General features: G+C 36.6%; 1 protein-coding gene across 4 annotated transcripts in view; it reads left to right on the forward strand.

Moving 5' to 3' along the window:
• Positions 1-589: 589 nt before the first annotated feature.
• The window catches only part of CDK17 (cyclin-dependent kinase 17), a 56,209-nt gene continuing 37,363 nt past the window's right edge, over positions 590-19,435 (forward strand). The window contains exons 1-3 of one of the 4 annotated variants that reach the window (XM_009882585.1): positions 621-738; positions 5,267-5,305; positions 15,148-15,312. In XM_009882585.1, the coding sequence (XP_009880887.1) occupies positions 621-738; positions 5,267-5,305; positions 15,148-15,312 (322 nt within the window). Of the gene's footprint in view, positions 739-5,266; positions 5,306-15,147; positions 15,313-19,435 lie in introns of all 4 variants that reach the window. The other 3 variants (XM_009882587.1, XM_009882588.1, XM_009882589.1) reach the window with 3 other exon arrangements.

Below are 19,435 nucleotides of genomic sequence, written 5' to 3' on the forward strand. Positions count from 1 at the left end.
CGGTAGAGAAATGTCCATTCTAGCTGTTGTTATCAGGCTCTGGCTATTTATTTCCCTAGGTGGGATCAGGTTTGAGAATTGCTTTTGTGTTAAGACTTCTAGTGTAGTCCCCTTCCTCCTTTTGTGAAAAGGGGAAAATATAGAGAAGTTCAGTAACTTCTCATCCATAAACAAACGGGCTGAAAGAGAGAGAAGGTTCCAGCCTACTCCTCGGTGGGTTTGGTGAAAAAGGCTGCAGAGGAGGCAACAGAGGGCACACTCATCAAGTTTTCAGATGACCGTTTGTTTTATTATTGGATTGTAGAATTAGTGATCAAATGAGCTTTTTTGTTTTGTTTTCTTAAAAAACAAAAATTCTTGTTTTCCCTAACAGAAATAAAAAATGAAAAAACGTATGGACACCTACCTCTCAAGATACTCTTCAGTCCAGTAGAGTAATCCTGCTTTAAGGATAGCATTTTAAGGATAACTTGCATATTGATTAGATTTTCTGTAAGCCGTCCTGCATTTTTATGTGAGGTAATTAAATTTTGTTTTCTGATGAACTAATTTTTTCTCACTTTTTACTTTTTAATCTTTTTTTTTTCAGGCTTCCTTAAGCCAGACTTAATATTGATAGAATGAAAAAGTTTAAGAGGAGACTTTCCTTAACCTTGCGTGGAAGCCAGACCATTGATGAATCGCTGTCTGAGCTAGCAGAACAAATGACAATTGAAGAAAACAGCAGCAAAGATAATGGTAAGCATATCTTTCACTTTCCAGAAAATGTAAGAATTTTGTCAGGCTCCCCTAAAGTGAGTGTTGTTGGGTTTTATTTGAGTTTTCACAATTGCATGAACTTCCTCACTAACCTTTTCCTTTGATTTACCTTACATGTGACTGCCTTAGTTCTTGTAACAGGTTGATATGTTAGTACATATTGGTTTGCTTTCCTTTGATAATGAACTATTATACCGCTTAAATTAAAATCAATATTTTAATGTGGTGTGCAGCAAGGATCATAGATGCTCTTTCAGTAAACAAACTCGTAATTGTATGAATTGAGTGCGTCTCACATCAACTTCATATGGCTTCAAATTAATATTTTTTTCTCAAAATCATTATTTGGTAATATGATTGATAGTAATTGCTTAAGTATTATAAAAAAACCTGTTTACCTTATCATTGGTGATGCAGCGCACTAGTCTGAGAATTCTGTCACCTCTTCATGTCTCTGAATAGTTCTTCTCTTCAGCAATGTGAAGGCAACTAGAAACATTCAGGATGACCAGCTTGCCTGTTCTTATGCAAGTCTTTTGGCTGATCCCATAAATGTACTGGCTGCTGTAAAATCCACATTAATGATGACCTTGCTTTTGAATGCAATCTGCAGTAATAATGACTGGAAGAGATTTTGTTGCTTTGTTCTGTTTCCTGGGCTGCAGCATTTAAGTCATATTTCATCTGTGCTGATTAGTGTTATTTCTTGCTCTGCTGACATCTAAGAGTTTCTTAAGTATCAAATGATCAGAAGTTTTTTTCCACACTTCACTCCAATAAATAAATCTAAATTTTCCCACTGAAAACTGACAGGGCTGGCAAATTTGAGCAGAATTAGAGGCCGTGGAATTTGCCCTGCAGACTTTTAAAACCCCATCCAAGGTCAGTTGCATACCAAGCTTTTGAAAGCTGAATTTACCTTTGGCAAAACAAAGCTATTCATGTTTTTCATTTTTACCCTTAATCCCTGGTATATTCATTGCTATTGTCCTGTCTTCATCATGGGCTATGCCCAATAGGTTGGAAAATAATGTTTATTACAGCTTTTTATGTGTTGATACAACAGGTCCAATCTGAAACAATAATTTTGGTTTTTTACCAAAAAAATATTTTTTTGTACTGGTATGTATTAAGTACTTTCTGAGACACTGAACAGTTGTCCCACGTGGTTTCATTTGCATTAGCCCTTGTGATGATGCATATTTGTTCAGACCTGTATATGCTTCTGACTGATCTCATTATGTGAATAGGTGTTAAGAATATTACTTTCATGCTGCGAAATGAGTGTGAAAAATCGTCACCAGCATCGGTGAATGTAGTGAAGTGGGTTGCTGAATTGATTCAGTTAAAAACTGGAAGAAGAAAAAGATTTTACTTTAAACTGGACCATGCTCTGGGTGCCAGCTCAAGGGGCAGGGGACACAATAACTTGTTTACAGAAGCATGAGCTTATACCATCTTAAATCATGTATGAATCTGTTAGCAGTTTGTAATATTTATCTGAGAATTCTCTCAAACAGCAATGCTTAGATGTCTTCTGCATGCTAGTTGCTAGACTTTGACAAATTTAACTTCTCAGTAGATATTTAAAATGATAAAAATACAATTCAAGAAAATGTTTCTAATGACAAATTTGTTATTTAGCTTTTAGTGAGCCTTTTGTTTTGCTTTCGATGTTATTTCATTGGCCAAAAGGAAGCTTATGTGCTAATATTGTGTGATACAATACAAGCTATGCTTACAACTGCAAAATGTTATTAGTGCCTTAGCAGAGTATCTTTGGATACCCTGAGGTCTTGATCCTCTTGAAAGAGGAAGAACAGTAAATATTAACTGTACTTTTGCTATACGTACTCTTTACCTCATAATTTTATGCCATTTAAAAAAGGTTTACTGACATTTGCTTCCTTTTTCTGATACTTCTAGAATGCAGATGTTAGTATCTGTCCTATCTTTGATCTTGCAGAGATGAACAGGATACTACTTTGTGGATTTTTGTTCTCCTTTGTTTTTCCTTTCCTTTCCAACCCTACTTTTCTTAAAAAGTAGGGTTGGAAAATGCTTGCTACACCAGCTAGTCCTGCTTTTCTAAAGGAAGCTCTAACTTTCCCACAGATCAAGATATTTTGGAAGGAGTAGTTTTCAGACAGACTGTAGGAATCGGGGTTTGGGCAACAACAATTGCTGGAAAAAAGAGTCAGGAAATGAGTTCTCTTTTTTGGTGAAAGAGAAGTTTGGTAGAGAACATAGCTGGGAAAAAAAATCCTTCAGTGGACATTATTTGTAAAATTTACTTACAGAGGAGTGCTTAAATGAGAAAGATTTGCCTTGGCGTCTTATAAAATCAGAGTGTTAAGAAGCCTGTACTAACTGAAAATATCCAGCTGGGACACATGAGAGGGTGTAGTCTCTTGAATAGTTTATAAAGTGATAGCGGCATTAAGATCTTGAAAGTGCATCTTTTATTGCGATGGTGCTGATCTCGGAAGGCAGGAGTAACCGTCTCCCTAGTTCCGCTTTTAAGAAGAATAAACAGCTTTTTTTACCCTGTGGAACAGAGAAGCACAAATGTGCCCAGTTTGCAGGCTTTGGATCTGTTCTTAAAAGAACTTAAAAAGCACAGTCTAGTAAATCAAAGCCAATATCTTGATCTACAAAGAATCAAAGTCAGGGATACAAACAGTCTTCAGAAAGTGGTTCTTCATATGTGGTTTATTTTCAAATGCTATTACATCATGAACTTGAGAAATGAGAGTTGAAGGGCATTGCAACTGTTCTCATGCCAGAAGGCAAGGGTAGACCCTGAACACTGAAGGACTTCACAGTAGAATTTTCTTCCATTGTTGTTGTCCAATTTGGGTTTGTTTTATTTTTTTCTTCCTAGCAAGTCACCCGTCTTGTCCCTGTCATTCCATTCTGATGGTTGTGTTCACTGAAGGATATAATTTTATACACACTAGGTTTTTTCCTTGCTGGAAACCGGCTGTGTTACTGGAGCGTAGAGGTTGTAGAGGCTACGTCCATAGAAAACCACATCTGTGCTGACCTAAGATCCGTGCTCATCTCTACCTGATTTTCACATACATGTCCTGTAAAATCTTTATTATAAAGCACTGCGATTCCAGATGTAGATCGCGTGCACATAGTACCAAGGACCTTTCCTCATGGTCACCCTTTTGCAATAACCTGTCTTGTTCAGCCCCCTGCCAAATGTTTCCTCTCCCAGAACAACTGCCTCTGATTTCAAATAACTGCTGCTCCAATCCAGAGACCCACCTTGTGATTAGCTCCAGCTTTGAGTGGGTTGTTTGAAGATTTACTTTTAAAGAACGGTGCTCCTAATGCAGAACAAATTGTCCCGTTTGTAGTTCAGACATAAAAATAGATAGATATCTTTTGATTTCTTTGCAGTGCATTGATACCACTGAATCAGCTAACCTTTTGTATGCAATCTCATTTCATACACAGCCTCCTTCATTGCGTGAATCTCGGTATGCAGCACTCATCCATCAGCAGCAAAATGGGATTAGCAGGGATCAACCCATATTGTTCGATGCAGTAGCACAGAGTTTTGGTTGTTGGTTTTTTGTTGGTTTTTTTTTGGAACACCACCAAATTATTTAGCGACCAGAAACCTATGTATACTTAAATATGCCTTACAAATTATGTTCATCATGATTGGTTTCTGGGTGAGGAAGCATCACCAAATCAAATGCATAAACCATAAAAGTAGAGGGACCAGTGAAATGCGTAATATACATCTGAAGCCTTATGAACTGTGGACTGTATGAAGTATATTTTGGGCTATTCTTTTGTCTTAAGTACAGAAGCTTTTCATGGTCTCTAGTGTTTCAACTTATAAAACCAATTAGTTGGATTTGTTGTTTATTTTTCATTCTGTCTTGATTCAAGCACACTAACAATGTGCCAGCTTGCTTCTTTAATTCTAGGTTCTACCTTAATATATGTATTCAGATTAATATTAAAAATACTAAATGGTAATTTGTAGCAGTTGACAACTAAATTTGCTGCTGAAATTTTTCCTTGCCAATGACACACTAATGAAAATTGGCTAGAAGTAACATCCAATTCATGCATATTTAAAGCCCAATTAACTGTAAAATTTATGCAAATACTTTAAATACATAAGAATATGCTCTCTAATGAAAGCGAAAAATGTAGCCGTATTGTCTAATATTATAAAATGTTATCACAAACTCCAAGCATGCTCTTAAGAATAATTACAAGATATGTTCAAAAATATGTCCACAGCTCTTGCATTAATATATAAGTAACTTGGAAAGCCATTCTGTATTGCCAGTTTTTATTTTTAAATATGGATATATACACATGTGCATACCAAACCAAAACAAGTGAAGTTTTGTTAGAAATGGCTTCATGAATTTCTAGAATAGTATTTATCTCCATTTCGTCTGTTTTAGCTCAGTGATGTGATCATAGGATCCAGTCTCACAAACACTTGCATAATTTTTTTGTAATTTTACAGGTGTGAGTAATAATGGAAGGATCAGCTACAGTAAAGTGCGTAAGTGTTTTTTAGGTTTAAGGCCTTAATGACTAGTTAATACTCTGATAAGAAGAATGAATGTTTATAAAAACTGACACATTGCAATACTGTCTCAGAACATCCAAATGTCTTTGTAGTTGTAGTCATTTCATATCGTCTTCAGTACAGCTGAGAAACTCCCATTCCATCTGCTATGTGTGATTCCTTGAGTATGGAAGGAAAACAGTGTGTTGCAACATATTTTCAAGACAATGTTCTTGAATTGAAAATATGAGCACAGAAATACTTAGTGATAATAAATCAATAAAATTCCTCTGTTGATACTGGAGGAAAGTATCAATATAAAAATATTGGGGGAGGTGGGGGGGAGAAATCCCCAGAAGCGCTAGAGCTCATTCTAGAGCTACAGATTACTGCAAATAACTGGCAGTCGTCACAGCTAAATCTTGAACCTTGTACTGTCCCTTACACCGTACTGACGATGTTTTTATTATAGTCTGTATGTACCCTTCTGTGCTGTGGCATACATCAGTTTTTGTTATTACTGTTCAGTATGGTTTTTCCATCCCACATACGCTGCACAACATAGTGTTCTTTCTTCCCTTCTGTTTTAATTTGCTTCTTCCCACAAAACCTGGAGGCTCTATTCATGTGTGGAAGTGCTTATAAAGTGAAATGAGCGTGAACATTCAGTGCCTGAAAGCATGCTGCAGAGACCCGTAGTCTTGGGGGGGGGGGATAGGGCTTGTCCATCCATAAGTGTTTTCCTTCACAAGCGAACATGGGTTTGGCAGGAGAGCAGGATGCTTAGATGCAGAAGTGGACTCTGTAAACACACCAGATTTCTGCTGGTGTAGACTCACTGATGGATATGTAGAGATTTATTCTCAAATGGCATTCAGATGGACTTAAGTACAGAAAAGTAAAATACATGTAACTAGCCACCACAGTTATTTCTGAAAGTAGGGCAGAAAGGAGCCATATCTTCTGTTTCGTGATTTGGTTGGCAGTGTGGCCTCACAGATATTTGTGTTGGAAGCTACAGGGTGGTTGTGCGTGGGGATGCAAGGATGGAGGCCAGGGATACTCGTATCTTGGCTGTGATGCTGACTTGCATTGATTTAAATTGTACCTGAAACAGTGTTCTCAAGGATTTGGTGTAGTGCGATGCCTTCTGGAGTTACGCTTTTTAAAGGGAAGTTCAGTAACTGGTGGTGGTGTGTCATACCTACATGACTGGAGGTACGGGACTGCCATGCTTATGTTCCAATACGCGTTGATGACCAAAAGTACTATCTTGAGAATTATCTTTCAAACAGTATGGAATGCATAAATCCCAAAGGCAGGTTTTTGGCTTTGAATATATTTCATTTGATTGTGATCTTCTTTGTCTTGGTACCTAGACTGAAGGCAAAACCTCATTGTATGTGAAGTCAACTTTGAAAGGCTTTTTGCAGTGTTTTATGTGTCTTGATCTCTTTTTTTTTTTTTGCCTGTATATTATGTCCTGTTTTTGTAGTTTAAACAGGCTCCTTGGAAAAATTTGTCCTTTTTGTCCCAAATTAAAAAAAAAAAAAGTTTAAAGAATGTTACAGTGCCGTTTTAATCATTGAGGTACTTCATTTCTGGGAGAAACTTGAAGACAGTGTTTCTTTAGGTTTCCATCGGCATATTTTTTCAAATGTGCTACAGATACTTTTTGCTCTCTGTCTTCCAAGTGAAGAACGTTTGCTCTGCACATGACTACAATACTCAAATGGATTAATTGTGAGCAATGGGAGGAATCCCTTGAGGTTCTGCTAAGTTTTTAATATTGTAATAGTCAGTAGTTTGAAGGTTTTATCGTATTATTTAATGAATAAATACAGTTGTAAGTGGTATTGAGTGGTTGCTCTATTTTTAGAGTGACTTAATGTTTTCCTGGCTATCACATAATGGAGTCCAAGGAAACAACACCATAAAACAATGTATAAATATACAGTATGTTATACAGTGCTCCTGATGCAGCTCCCTGAGATTACAGATACAGGACAAGTAAAGCTGCTTTGGGTTATTTAAATATTTCTTCTATGGGAGCCATCATCTGTAATCAACTAATTTTGCTGAGTCTTTATTGCCAATAGACCTGTAAAACAATCAACTAATTTTGCTGAGTGGGTCTGACAGCCTTACAGCAGTGTAATTAAATATTGTACAGTGCAGTATACCAGCTCTGAGATGTCAGAAATTCACCTGCTTACATTCTACGATTTCTGTAGAAATAAAGGGCTTCTTGACAACAGCTCCTTCAGGAAAGCAGTTTGTTCAAAATATTTTGTCCAAAAAAAATCAGTCTTTATTGCCAATAGACCTGTAAAAATTGAGTAATCATTAATAGAGCGTACATTCAGATTAGTTAAATGAATGTGTGTAGTAGATGGTGCCAAAATATGATTAAGCTCTACGACAGTAGCATTTCAGGCAGTGCTGTAAGTAATTTTAAAAGGTTATCATGATGCATTGCAAGCTTCGTGAATGCAAGGCTGCGTGGAGAATGAACATTTAGTTTCACACGTGTAGTCTTGACACTTCCTCATTCTCTTATCGAACTGGAAAAGAAAAAAAAATACCAACCTTGGAAGTTTTCTGGAGCAAGGGTGAGGTCAAGGTGGGTGGAAAAGAAACTGCGTGGAGTCCTGTCCTATAAAAACCAATAGCTGATTCTCAGGGTGTTCAGTGATACTTTGTTATAGTTGAGCCGGTCCGAAGTCAAGCTGCAGCTAAAAGTGGCGAGTGAGGTTCTGCTTCCACCTTCTGTCAGCACCTGCACTCTGTGTGCCCTGTGGTGATCTAGTTTAAAAACCTAAATCAAAATTACACTTCTGCTGGGGAAGGACCTTGAGCCACCTTTTTGGCAGCAGCAGTGAATTGTGGCAGGCTTGCTATCGCATGAAAGTTCATCCTTGCTTACAATACGGAGCATGCCTGGGTTCAATCCCCATTATATATGCCACTCAGAGATTATAGATGCTATTTCTCCAATACCTGTCTTATTTTGATTAGAAAAAACTCCTCTTATGTACACTTGATTTGTATGAAATTAAAATATATATTTATGTATTTATATGGTTTTCATGTCCAGAATGGATAGTGGTTACTGAATAATACATTGTCTTGCAGACTTATTCAGCTCTGTCAGAGACACTTGATTTAAGGGAAAATGTCACCATGTATGACAGCTGATCTTGATTCTTTATTAAAGCTAGCTGAAGCCAGTATCATTCCAAAATTTAGGTAGTGAAATCTGAAAGCCATCTTGGTCTTTTTGTCACATAATAGAGATACACATGGGACATAAAAAAAGAAAAAGAGTTAGTTGAATATGTGGTATTATATATGCATAAAATGTTTTTAAAAATGCATTTATATTCCTATCCAGCTGACTGACGTGTGACAGTATGTCAGTTGCTGAGGCCTTGCATAGAAATGCCAGGCAATTCTGCAGGCTCTCTGGAGCTCAGATTAAGTAAATCCAGTTAAGTAAATCCAGCACGGGAAAGAAAGCAGTAGTGTGGCTCTTTGTTAAGATAGATGGGCAAGGAAAAGAAACATTGGGGATTTATTGAAAAATTGCTTAATTTGAGAGTAATTTCAGGTCAGGGTTTGTGGTTAATTTAAATTGCAGTTAAAGGAGAAAGAGGAGACATCTTTATAACCTCATAAAATAGTTGATTTTAACTAATTCCTCAGACAAGCTTCTCGGTTATATACACTATTGTTCTACTTGACTCTGACAGTTCTCATAATTATGAAATAAAAAAATCAGTTTCACTTATGTTCACGCATAAATTTCTGTCACTTTACAATTGAAAGATTTCAGCAGCTCATTTGAGTTATTCTGTTATTGTATGTTTGTTAGCATTGGCGTTGGCATTATTTCAAACTTAGCAGAGCAACGGTACCTTACTGGGGACTGTATTTTCTTAAAATATATGTGTGTATTCTAAAACAGATCAGCAACATGGTCTAGCAACTCTTACAACATTAGTAAGCCAGGCTGGTTGTATTTTAAACAGTATTTTCTTTGAATAGTGCTGTTGTAGTTATTTTGCATTAAGCCAATAATAACGGAAGTTTGAACGATAGCATGCAAGAAATACAGGAAAACAATCCAAATGAAATAAACCGGCAGCTCAGCGTTCGCCAAACTTGAAAATCAAGTAATAGAACAGTGCACAGTCACCATGCGTTGCCCAATTTTAAACATGTGTGAAGATGCACACTTAAGGAAGATAACATGGATATGGCATTAAAAAAAAAGTGTCTGTGTCTATATATGTGTGTGTATATATATAAAATTAAAGAGAAGCAGGACATTTATATTTCAAGAAGTGTTCAGGGGCATTGAAAAGAAAACCATGTGTGCATCCTGTACGCCAGTATAGTATTTATAAATAGTCTTGTTCAGAATGTTTGAGTTAACTTTTTTTCACATTTAAAGACTAGATTTGCATGATAGCTTAGTAGGTTGCATAAGAAATGTAAGAACTGAAATGACATTCCTTGAAAGATGAGTCAAAGATTAAGTGATTTGGTAGCCAAAATAAGAAGAGAACGTAGTAACAACTGACCAAACACAATTTTAAAAGAACCACTGAGAAGTCTCTCTTTCAGCTCACTTTCCATATTTATAAGGTTTATCAGATTGGAACTACAGTTTATAGAGGAGAGTGAGGAAAGAGAGCTAGAGATAAATAACGAATAAAGCCCTCGCTGGCATGGGGATGCCAGCATGAGCCACTGCGAGCAAGCTGCCCAGGTGCTGCAGAAGTCTTGCGCCATAAGGGAGGGCTGAAGTTCAGCCTGTCTGTTCTCCACTCTCTGAGGATGACATTTGAGGGCAAGTCTAAGATTAGGGCCCAAAATAGAACACCATTTCCCCAGAGTAGTGTGCCGGTTTCTAGTTCAGAGACTTCCTGAACGAGGCAAGTCTCTGTGCAGTTAGTAACCCTGAGCGGATTTCTCGTTCGGTCTCCCCTTGAGTCTCGTAAGCTTCTGATAGTCGTAACATCTTGTGGTGAGGAGTTTCCACAGACTGCACGGTGTGAAGAGCCACTGCTGTGTGCTGGATGCAACCTGCCGCGGCTGGCTTTTTTCAGTGATTCTCACTCTTGTGCTGGAGGAGCTGCTGGATGCAGCTGATTCCTTGGTGCCCTCCTCAGCCCTCCTACAAGTCGGTGGGTTGTGTCATACTTCTACAGTTTTAATCTGTTTGAGAGAGATAGACCGGAACTGTGCATGATACTCAAAATGCAGTCGATCCATACACTTTTGCATAGTGGCATGGTGATTTTCTGGTGGTTTTCTACTCCCCTCTTAAATTCTAGCGTTCATTTTGGCTGTGGCTTAATATTAAACCAATAGCACCATGAAAATACCTACTGCGCTACCCGAAACACCTCCATCATGTCAGCTAAGCCTTTGAGTGGTTACTGAGTTATATTTACCAAGTACAGTGACGCGAATGTAAGGAATGTTTGAGATTTTTATATAGGGAAGCAGGTTTTTTTAAAGATAAATTAAACCTATAATCACAGAGATAAAATTATAAGTAGTAGCTTATAGCAGCTGTATGTAGTAAAGGCATTTAACTTTTACGGTTTTGACTCATCTTATTCAAGATCAAGCAGTTGCCCTAAATTTACACCTTAAAAACTGCAGCATTACCCTTTAAATGTAGTGATTCAACATATTAATAACCCTGAAAAAAAAAAAGAATTCTTTAAATGAATTAAATGCAATTGTAACTTTGGAAGAAGTACTTGGGGATCTTCAGACAGAGGGAGTTAAATACCTTTTTCAAAAGCATTTTCTTTAAATCTTGTCTCTTATAAATGCACAAAAATGATAATAAACAGTCTAGTAAATTAATTTCTAGCTAGAGTTTGCTCGATCATTTTCAGTATTTGTTTCAGCTCTCAGCTATTATTGTTACGTTTGCAGGGAGGCGGCAGCACACAATGCAGAATTCATGTGAACGTTTCTTTAAAAGTTCCTAGCATATGACAATGCAAACTTTACTGTATATAACAAAAATACTTTTCCAGACCGTAAGTCTATGTTATACCATAATAAAATGCCATTTGATCCTTCATTTCTGTAAATTAGTATGTACTAGGATTTTAAAAAACATTTGCAAGTAAGAACTATTAATACTTTTCTTAGTCAGAAGTATACTATTAATCTGAGAGTTTTTGTAACCTTCATTTCATTGTCTGTCGGTAGTTATGCCTGTCCTACTACATGACCTAAATTATTGTTGCTAAATTTTATAATGGGCTCCATAATGTAGAACAGTACTTACGACAGTGCATGAAGGTAATAGTTGCCCATGATGGCAAAAGTTATTTCTGTATAATTGGATCTTATTATGTCAACCATTTGTCTTTCATTTTTATATAAATTTGCTTTTTTCTTATTAATGTGGTCTGTGTTTATCCTTATATTTGAGCTGAGCTTTTCATATGTTAGGGTATTCTGGGAACTTTGTTTTAAACTGTAAAATACATGCAAATCTACCAGTGCTGTGAGAAAACCAAATTTTTAAAACAATCATCTGTGTTCATCACACTGTCATGTTAATAATGAACATAAAACTCAATCTCTACTTAGTCATTCAGTGTATTCATAAACTCTGGCCTTTTTTACGCACTACACAGTTCCTGGAGATAGATTAATTTTAGCATGAGTCGACAAAACCCACAACGTACAAGGGAAATTTCAATTCTGTGAGTGCAGCTATAGGCCACATGTACGGGTACACGCCAGTGTGGTTGGTGGTACTGGAATCCTCAGCGACCGCAGATGTATAGAGGTGGGTGTGGGTGGGCAGATGGCTGAGGCCATGTACTGGCACGCTCAAAGGCAGAGTTTTGCTTTCAGCTGTATGGCCCTGTCTCTTTTCTTTCCTGTCCTGCCTTTGGTGATTCTCCAGCCTTTGTTGAGATGTATCCTGGCACCTTCAGTTTCTCATTAGGATGAGAGAACTAATATTTACTTTGATAACATGATCTGCATTTTTGTGTGTGAGACAATGGTCTTGCCATGGGAGATGCATTTACCGAGCATTAGTCTGTCTCAGCACTTTGCTCAGGGTTTAAGTTATCCTCCAAAGTGTAAGGCTGTCGACACTAGTGGCCGAGCTAAAAAATATCTGAGGGATTTTTAGCACTCATTTCCATACTAATAAAAAAAAAAAATCTGAGAACTTTCTTCCTAGGTTTATTATTAGGGCTTTAAAACAAAACACTGAGGGGCTTCTGCTTTGCTTGGTATAGCAGGGCTTTGTCAAAGGGCGGAGAGTTTTATTTCCTGGAGTTTTCCTGAAGATAATATCTATTTGGGTTCGCTCTCATTTTTCATAAGAATGTAGTTTTAGAAACAATTAAAATGAAGTAAGTTACATGCTTAATGTGTCTTATTTATTGCTTATATAAGGAACACAAAGAAGTAATAACTTTAAAATTACGCAAACTAGCCGCTAAAACCCACCAAGCATCATAGTTATGACCAATGATTACTGTCTCATCAAAACAAACTATGTACTCATCAGGTATTTGGATTTTCAGTGTTACCATTCATTTGTTCAGTACTGTGTGTAAATTCAGTGTAAGGTTTTCAGTCTAGAAACTAGATCAAATTCAAACCAAAGATTACTAAGATAGTTGGAAAGCAGAAAGCAGATTTGAATATGCAAAAAGCAAAAGCAGTAGTTGTGCTGTATGTGAACCTGTTTCCTGTCATGTGGAAGTACCAATAGATTCTATGCAAAAACTGATGAGGAATTTGCTGCCTGCTGCCCTAGGATAAATCTGCTGTTGAAGGCACACAGCAAGGGAGCTGATACCACTCTAAGATAAAAGCAGTGATGCAGTGTATTAGAAACAGAAATAAGGATTTGGGACAGAGGTGGGCAGAGTTTTGAAGGTGAGGACACATCATCCTGCACGAACGTATACACAGATGTATGGTGTATTTTTCCTCATGTTCACCCACTTTGAAGCTGTGATTATGAAGGATGCTAATTGAAAGGTGCAGGCAGGTTCATAACAGCGCTGATGAGTCCTTCCACATTCTTTTTTCTGCCTGAAGCATTCTTTTTATATTGTTTTTCCTGCAGCAGCTGAGTTAAAGTGATATTTTCTTTTTGTCTTCATGTATTATTCATGTTTAATATGCAAAATTTCCTTTCATAATTATTTTTTAAAGTCACTGGCCTGTCCTTGGGCAGTTCTGCTTCTCTTCTTTGCTATCATAATAATATATCCAGAAGGTTTTTGTACATGTGGGGTGGGACAGGGTTCCCTTCAGGATCCTGTTTTCCTTAGATTATTAGGAAGTTGTTACTGTTACTTTCCTCTACCATCGAAATTCCGCTTTCCGTAAAATAAGTTCTCCTAGCTACCTTATTCTTCTTATCTTATTTTGGAGGGGAAAGCAAGGTTTTGGGGTTCCTGCATGTGACAATGTAAGTCGGGGTGATGAAATAACAGCCCAGATTGCTCCCTGTCCCAGTAGGCGTGAGTGACGCTCGGAGCAGATCCCGGCTGCGTTACGCCCTGGGAGCAGTGGCTCCAGAAATGCCTCGGGAGGTGCCACTCCATCCAGCAGCACTCGCGCTGCGGTTGCTCAATCCACGGCTGCTGCATTTTCTGTCTTCTGAATAATACCAAACAACGCGTATATGTAATGGTAATTAGAATTGAATGACGGAAAAATAAAATTACTTGAATCTGAAGTGTTTGGCCATATCTTCAGGTCTTTTTCCTAGTTACAGGCACAGTGCTGGTATGTGGCTGTGACCTCTGGGTACTTTTTCTGTAGTGAGAGTATTTCTTCTTTAATTTCTTGTATGAATGGCTTTGTCAGTGGTTCTGATCGGTTCAGTTTTATGACAATCAATGCAAGTTGACATCTGTTCTGCTTTTTGTTGGGGTAAAAAAATCCTCCGTGTTTTTAGAGTTGGACTGCTTCTAGTACCACGGCAATCCTTGAGTGCTAGTCCATGTGTGCAGAGTCGGGGTGCTGAGAGAACACAAACGCTTAATTTCTGTATACATTTGTAGATAAGGTTTTAAAATTTCTAACATTTCATCTTTCTTAGAAAGTGTTTATCAGTAATATTTATTTTTTTTTACAAATCTTAGTCCTGGTTTTAAATGCAGTTAACTGTTTGAGCCACAATTCAATAGAAAGCCAAAATAACTAATTGAATACATAATTATTCTAATATCCTTTAAGTTAACAACCTTTATTATGGCATGACAGCTCTGGTGGGTATAGACAGGTATGTTTGCTTATAAGGACTTCAAGTAGCGAGGCCTTGCTACTAGTGACCCCCAAGAATTTTGAGAGGGAGAATATTTCCAAAGTTTTGTGGTTGAATTTGCTCATCATTGAGTTGATCTAACAGCTGGTCTGTTTAAATTATAGTAAAGATGAAACATTGTGCTATAATCATTAATTAATAATCATTAATACAGAAGAAAATAACTGAACTGATACTGAAAGCTACCGTCTCATTTTATTCGCATTTTTAGACTGTATATTCAGGTCATTTACTGATCCAGCAGCAGAGTGACAGAATTTAATAAAATGAAATTTGGGTAATTCTTAATGCCGTGTTTTGTATTAATTTGTTAATAGAGAAATGGCAGTAGTATGATGGTCTACTGTTGGTATGAAAGAGAATCATACCAAAGTGGTGATTTCCTGTCTAGTAACTGTTTTTTTTCTTTTTTCTTTTTTTTTTTTCTTCTGGCATGTTCCTGACTCTCCTACTTGCTTGTGGGAATGAATATTTTGATCCTTGTGAATTGTAGAGCCTATTGTGAAGAATGGCAGGCCTCCAACGTCTCACAGCATGCACTCATTTCTCCACCAATACACAGGATCTTTCAAGAAGCCCCCTTTACGGAGACCACATAGCGTCATAGGGGGCAGCCTCGGCTCTTTCATGGCAATGCCCAGAAATGGGAGCAGATTAGGTAATTTACTACATTGTTTGTTTTAAGTTCATTTTTCTATGAAGAATAATGTCTGTATTGATTCTTAGCAAGAGATACGGTTACTCTAATGCTTTAATAAATCTCTGGGAATGCAGTAATCTTCTTCTGGAGTTGTTAGAGAAACTTGGTTTTAAGGTACTGAATGTCTCTCTAAGATTTTCAGGAAGAAAGCAATTACAATAACACAGAAATCACCCCCATGAATTTTTTACAAATTGCAAAGTTGCAAAGTATTCTTAATACTTTGCAAGAAACCTGTGTGTCCATCTCAGTTAAGCTTTGGTGAGAAATACAATAAATTGGATATGATAAAAACAGATGATAGTCATCCTTTATGTGGAATTTAAAAAGAACTGTTGTATTACTTAGACGTTTCATTATTATAAGAAAAAAAATTGCTTTTTTCGGTGATAAATTAAGGCCGCTCAACTATAATTGTCATTTTGTTGTGGTCCTGAGCTATATTTGTGGTTGTCTGGGGCAAATAAGTTACAACGTTTTTTTTCTTCTCCTTCAAGTAATTTGTCATGTTGCTGCCTCCAGTCACCATTAATGTTTTGCCCTGCTTTTATGTTAATTTAAATTATGCTTAATTAATTGATACTAGAAATTGAGAGCAAGTCACAGTTTAATTAGAATTTTATGAATTTTTCAATCTTCTGCCCTCTTTTAGAAGTGTGCGATAAACTGATCTCCTTCAGGATTAAGCTATGAGTCTTCAAGATAGTAGTCAAACCACTTATATCCTCCTCTACTGTAATACCACTCGTCATGGTCAAAACCTTGCCTTTTTGCTGTTTGTGCAACCACTTAAACTAAAAAAGAATTCTGTCCTCTTGAATGGGCTTCAGCAACCGTTGTTATCACAGAAGAAAACAGGTTTTAGTGTGCACAGTTTGACTACTGTATCAATTCCTGATTTCACTGAAGTCCTGTACACTTTATTTTTTTCTTTTTTGCCTAGCCAAGTTTGCTTAAGTTGCCAAGAAGCTAACAGGAATACAAAGTTTAAAATAATGCATAATTGTGTACTTAAAGAAATCTCTGGTTAGGAATATTTAGTTATTTACGGATTATTCGTCAAATCAGATGTATATAAACTGTGTACAGGAACAGCAGAGGTGTGTATTTCTGTACTGCTGCTCTTGTCTGTTGCCTTCAAAAACATCAGAATTGTTAAATGTAAATTTACCAATAACTTATTCCTCTTCAAAATTTCACTATGAACTTCAAATCAGCTTCGCAAAAGGAAAATTCATAAACAGTTTTTGGTTTCTTTTAGTGATTTTCCAGTTTTCCCAAAACTTTTTTTTTTCACCTGAAAAAAATACTAATATATAAGTATTGCAGAAGAATGCCGTTAGTTTTATTTTTCTCAGGTGATCAAGTTTTATAGGTGATGAAGTGTTTAAATAGTACTCACAATTTTAATATGTTAGTCTGTAGGAAGTGTTATAATAACATGTTTTAAAAAGCTACAGATTCCTGTAGAATTTTTAATTTTGTTGAAGTTGTATGGAATAGATTTACTCAGTGTTTACATGTATGTGTTAAATACCTCTTTTTGCTTTGGATGCAATGATGCCATTAATGATATTTTTTTATTTTTTTTTTTAAACTCATTTGATGAAAATTTAAGCTATTTGTACATGTTATCTCTTGGTAGATAACACAAGTATAAGCGTATACAAGCTCATTACTAATGCTCTTTTTGCTCCTCCTTCACATCTCTCTTCCTTTTGTTCCTGCCATATGAGAATGGTTATTACTCAGCAGGATGCTGAGGTTTTCTCCTTTGGGATAATGACCTCAGAAATGAAACGGTCAGATGTGCACGCTACATGAGACTTCTTATTTTCTTTGCCTTCTTCATTCATCCTCTGTTCTTTCCAATTTTTTGTCTGTTCCAATGGTGGAAAAATGCTATCAGAGGGATATCATTGAAATATCACAAAATGATGGCAGTTAAAGGATGGTTATTTGGTTAATAAAAAATATTAATCTGAGACCTGCCACAGGTGCATCTTCATACTGCTTGCTTTTGAATGAGGTCATCAATCTAAAAATTGGTTGTCAAGCCTGGGATGTTTTGGAGTTTTGTTTGCTTTCTGAGCACTGAACATGAGTTCCTGCTGTTGTGGTAATGTGTAAAATCCCAAAGCATTTTTAAAATAATTTCTACCTGGAAACACTTGTGGTAGCTTTAAGTTATGTAAAATGATTTGTAAAGACAAAAATTCTGAAGAGATCTCTAGAAGGTGTGCCGCTGTTTAAAATTTTGTAATAATTTTTAATTTAGTATTCGATTATCGTGATGATTTTAAATAACATAGGTGATTCTCGGGCCAAATTGTGAGTCAGTCGTGCCACTGATGTGAGTGAAGGTCTAGCTGAGGGTGTTTTAGCTCATGTGTATCTGCACAGCTTCTAAAGTCTCGCACCTCCAGAAGCATTTAACTGCTGTAGTCCACGATGGAGCAGAGCTAATGAACCCTTTTTGGATCTAATCTGGCTGAATGCAGAGCCAACTTAGTTGTCCTTGTTCCGTATTTATATTACTGGGAACACCAGAGAGGCGCTTGGAATGTGCAAAGCCAACTGAAGCTGACCCTCCTCGTGAACCTCAGTAGCAGACAGGGGAGAGTTTATCTCTGCCTTTGCCACTTGTGTTGATATAGTTATGGAGAAGTTTTGTTTCTTTATGGCGAATATTGGAATTGAAAGGAATGATGTTTCCAGACAGCTTTCATAGTTTGGTAATGTTAACAGCAAAGGCAATTTCTCACTGTGGCCTTCATCAATTTTAATCGTTATTAGTGAAACTAATCGTAAAATGTAGCCACTTCACAGAAAAGCAAGCTTTTGCAAAAGCACACCTTTATCCAATATGCAAGTCACGTGATTGTTTTTGTAATAATTTGAAATAAGATGGAAAGATCATGCAGTCTGACTCACTATTGACTAATCAGAGGGTATTTTTTTAGCTCACTTGGAGGAGTTCTCATTTGCTGCACTGTAGGTTCCCTGTATGAATTTCTTCTGTGGTGCGTTCCTCACAGCTGAAATGAGAACAGTCTTTTCTCTTAAATGTACTTCCATAGTTTTCCTGTTATATTGTAGTCATCTACAGCTTTTCATTACATAGCCATATTGGATATTTAATTAGATACGTAGAGTACATTAAAATAAACATCTGTGCAAGAGAACGGCTTGGGTATTCAGTGAAAGCAAGTCAATAAATTATTGAACTATTAAAACCTCTGAAGACCATGTAAGCTGGCTTTGGTGCAGGTGAACGGGCCTATAGAAAAGCTTACTGAAATTAAGGAAATATTTGCATGATTTTCATCACTGTTTAATCAAATACTATTGTCATGCACCTGTGTAAAATGATTTAAATGACTAGGTTAATACCTTATTCCTGGGTTTATACTATTAAAATAATGAACGTAAGGCTCTACTAATGCCTTTTTAATTGAATAAAAATAAAAGGACACATTTATATAAGATGATAACCCAGTCAAGATATTTTTAAAAAGTATAAATGTATCCCTATTTAGAACATAATTAAAATATCTGCAAACCAGAATTAATCATATCACAGCAGTATTCACAATAGACTGACGGTCGTCTTATTTAAGTCTGAATTTTTAGACTGGCGTGGTACAGACCCGCTTTGTCTTCGCATTCCTGATTTATAAAGAGCAGAATCTCCTTGCAGCTACGCTATCTGCCCTACATGTATGGGTTTGTGTTACTGATTCTTGAAATAGTCCTTAGTTGTGTATAGGTGCATAGGTGGTCTTCTTAACAGAAGAATCATCTTTGTCAACAAGGATGCTCTTTGTAGTTCTAAGTGTTGCATGTTGAAGTGTAATTTTTTTTGTAGTAATTTCATAATACAAACACTTTTGTGAATTGAACATTGTACTTTAAGATAAAAAGTATGACAGTATCAATCATTATTAATTTAGTAAGTGTCAGTCTTTTTAAAAAAGAAATGATGTAATTGCTCTATGGTTTAGCATACAATAATTCTTTTATTTTGTCAGTCTTATTTTGTGAGGTTACCCAGATAACTCTCTTGGCTAGCTTCTCGAAA

The sequence above is a fragment of the Charadrius vociferus genome, unplaced genomic scaffold (assembly GCF_000708025.1).
Source record: "Charadrius vociferus isolate BGI_N301 unplaced genomic scaffold, ASM70802v2 scaffold72, whole genome shotgun sequence".
NCBI lineage: Eukaryota > Metazoa > Chordata > Aves > Charadriiformes > Charadriidae > Charadrius > Charadrius vociferus.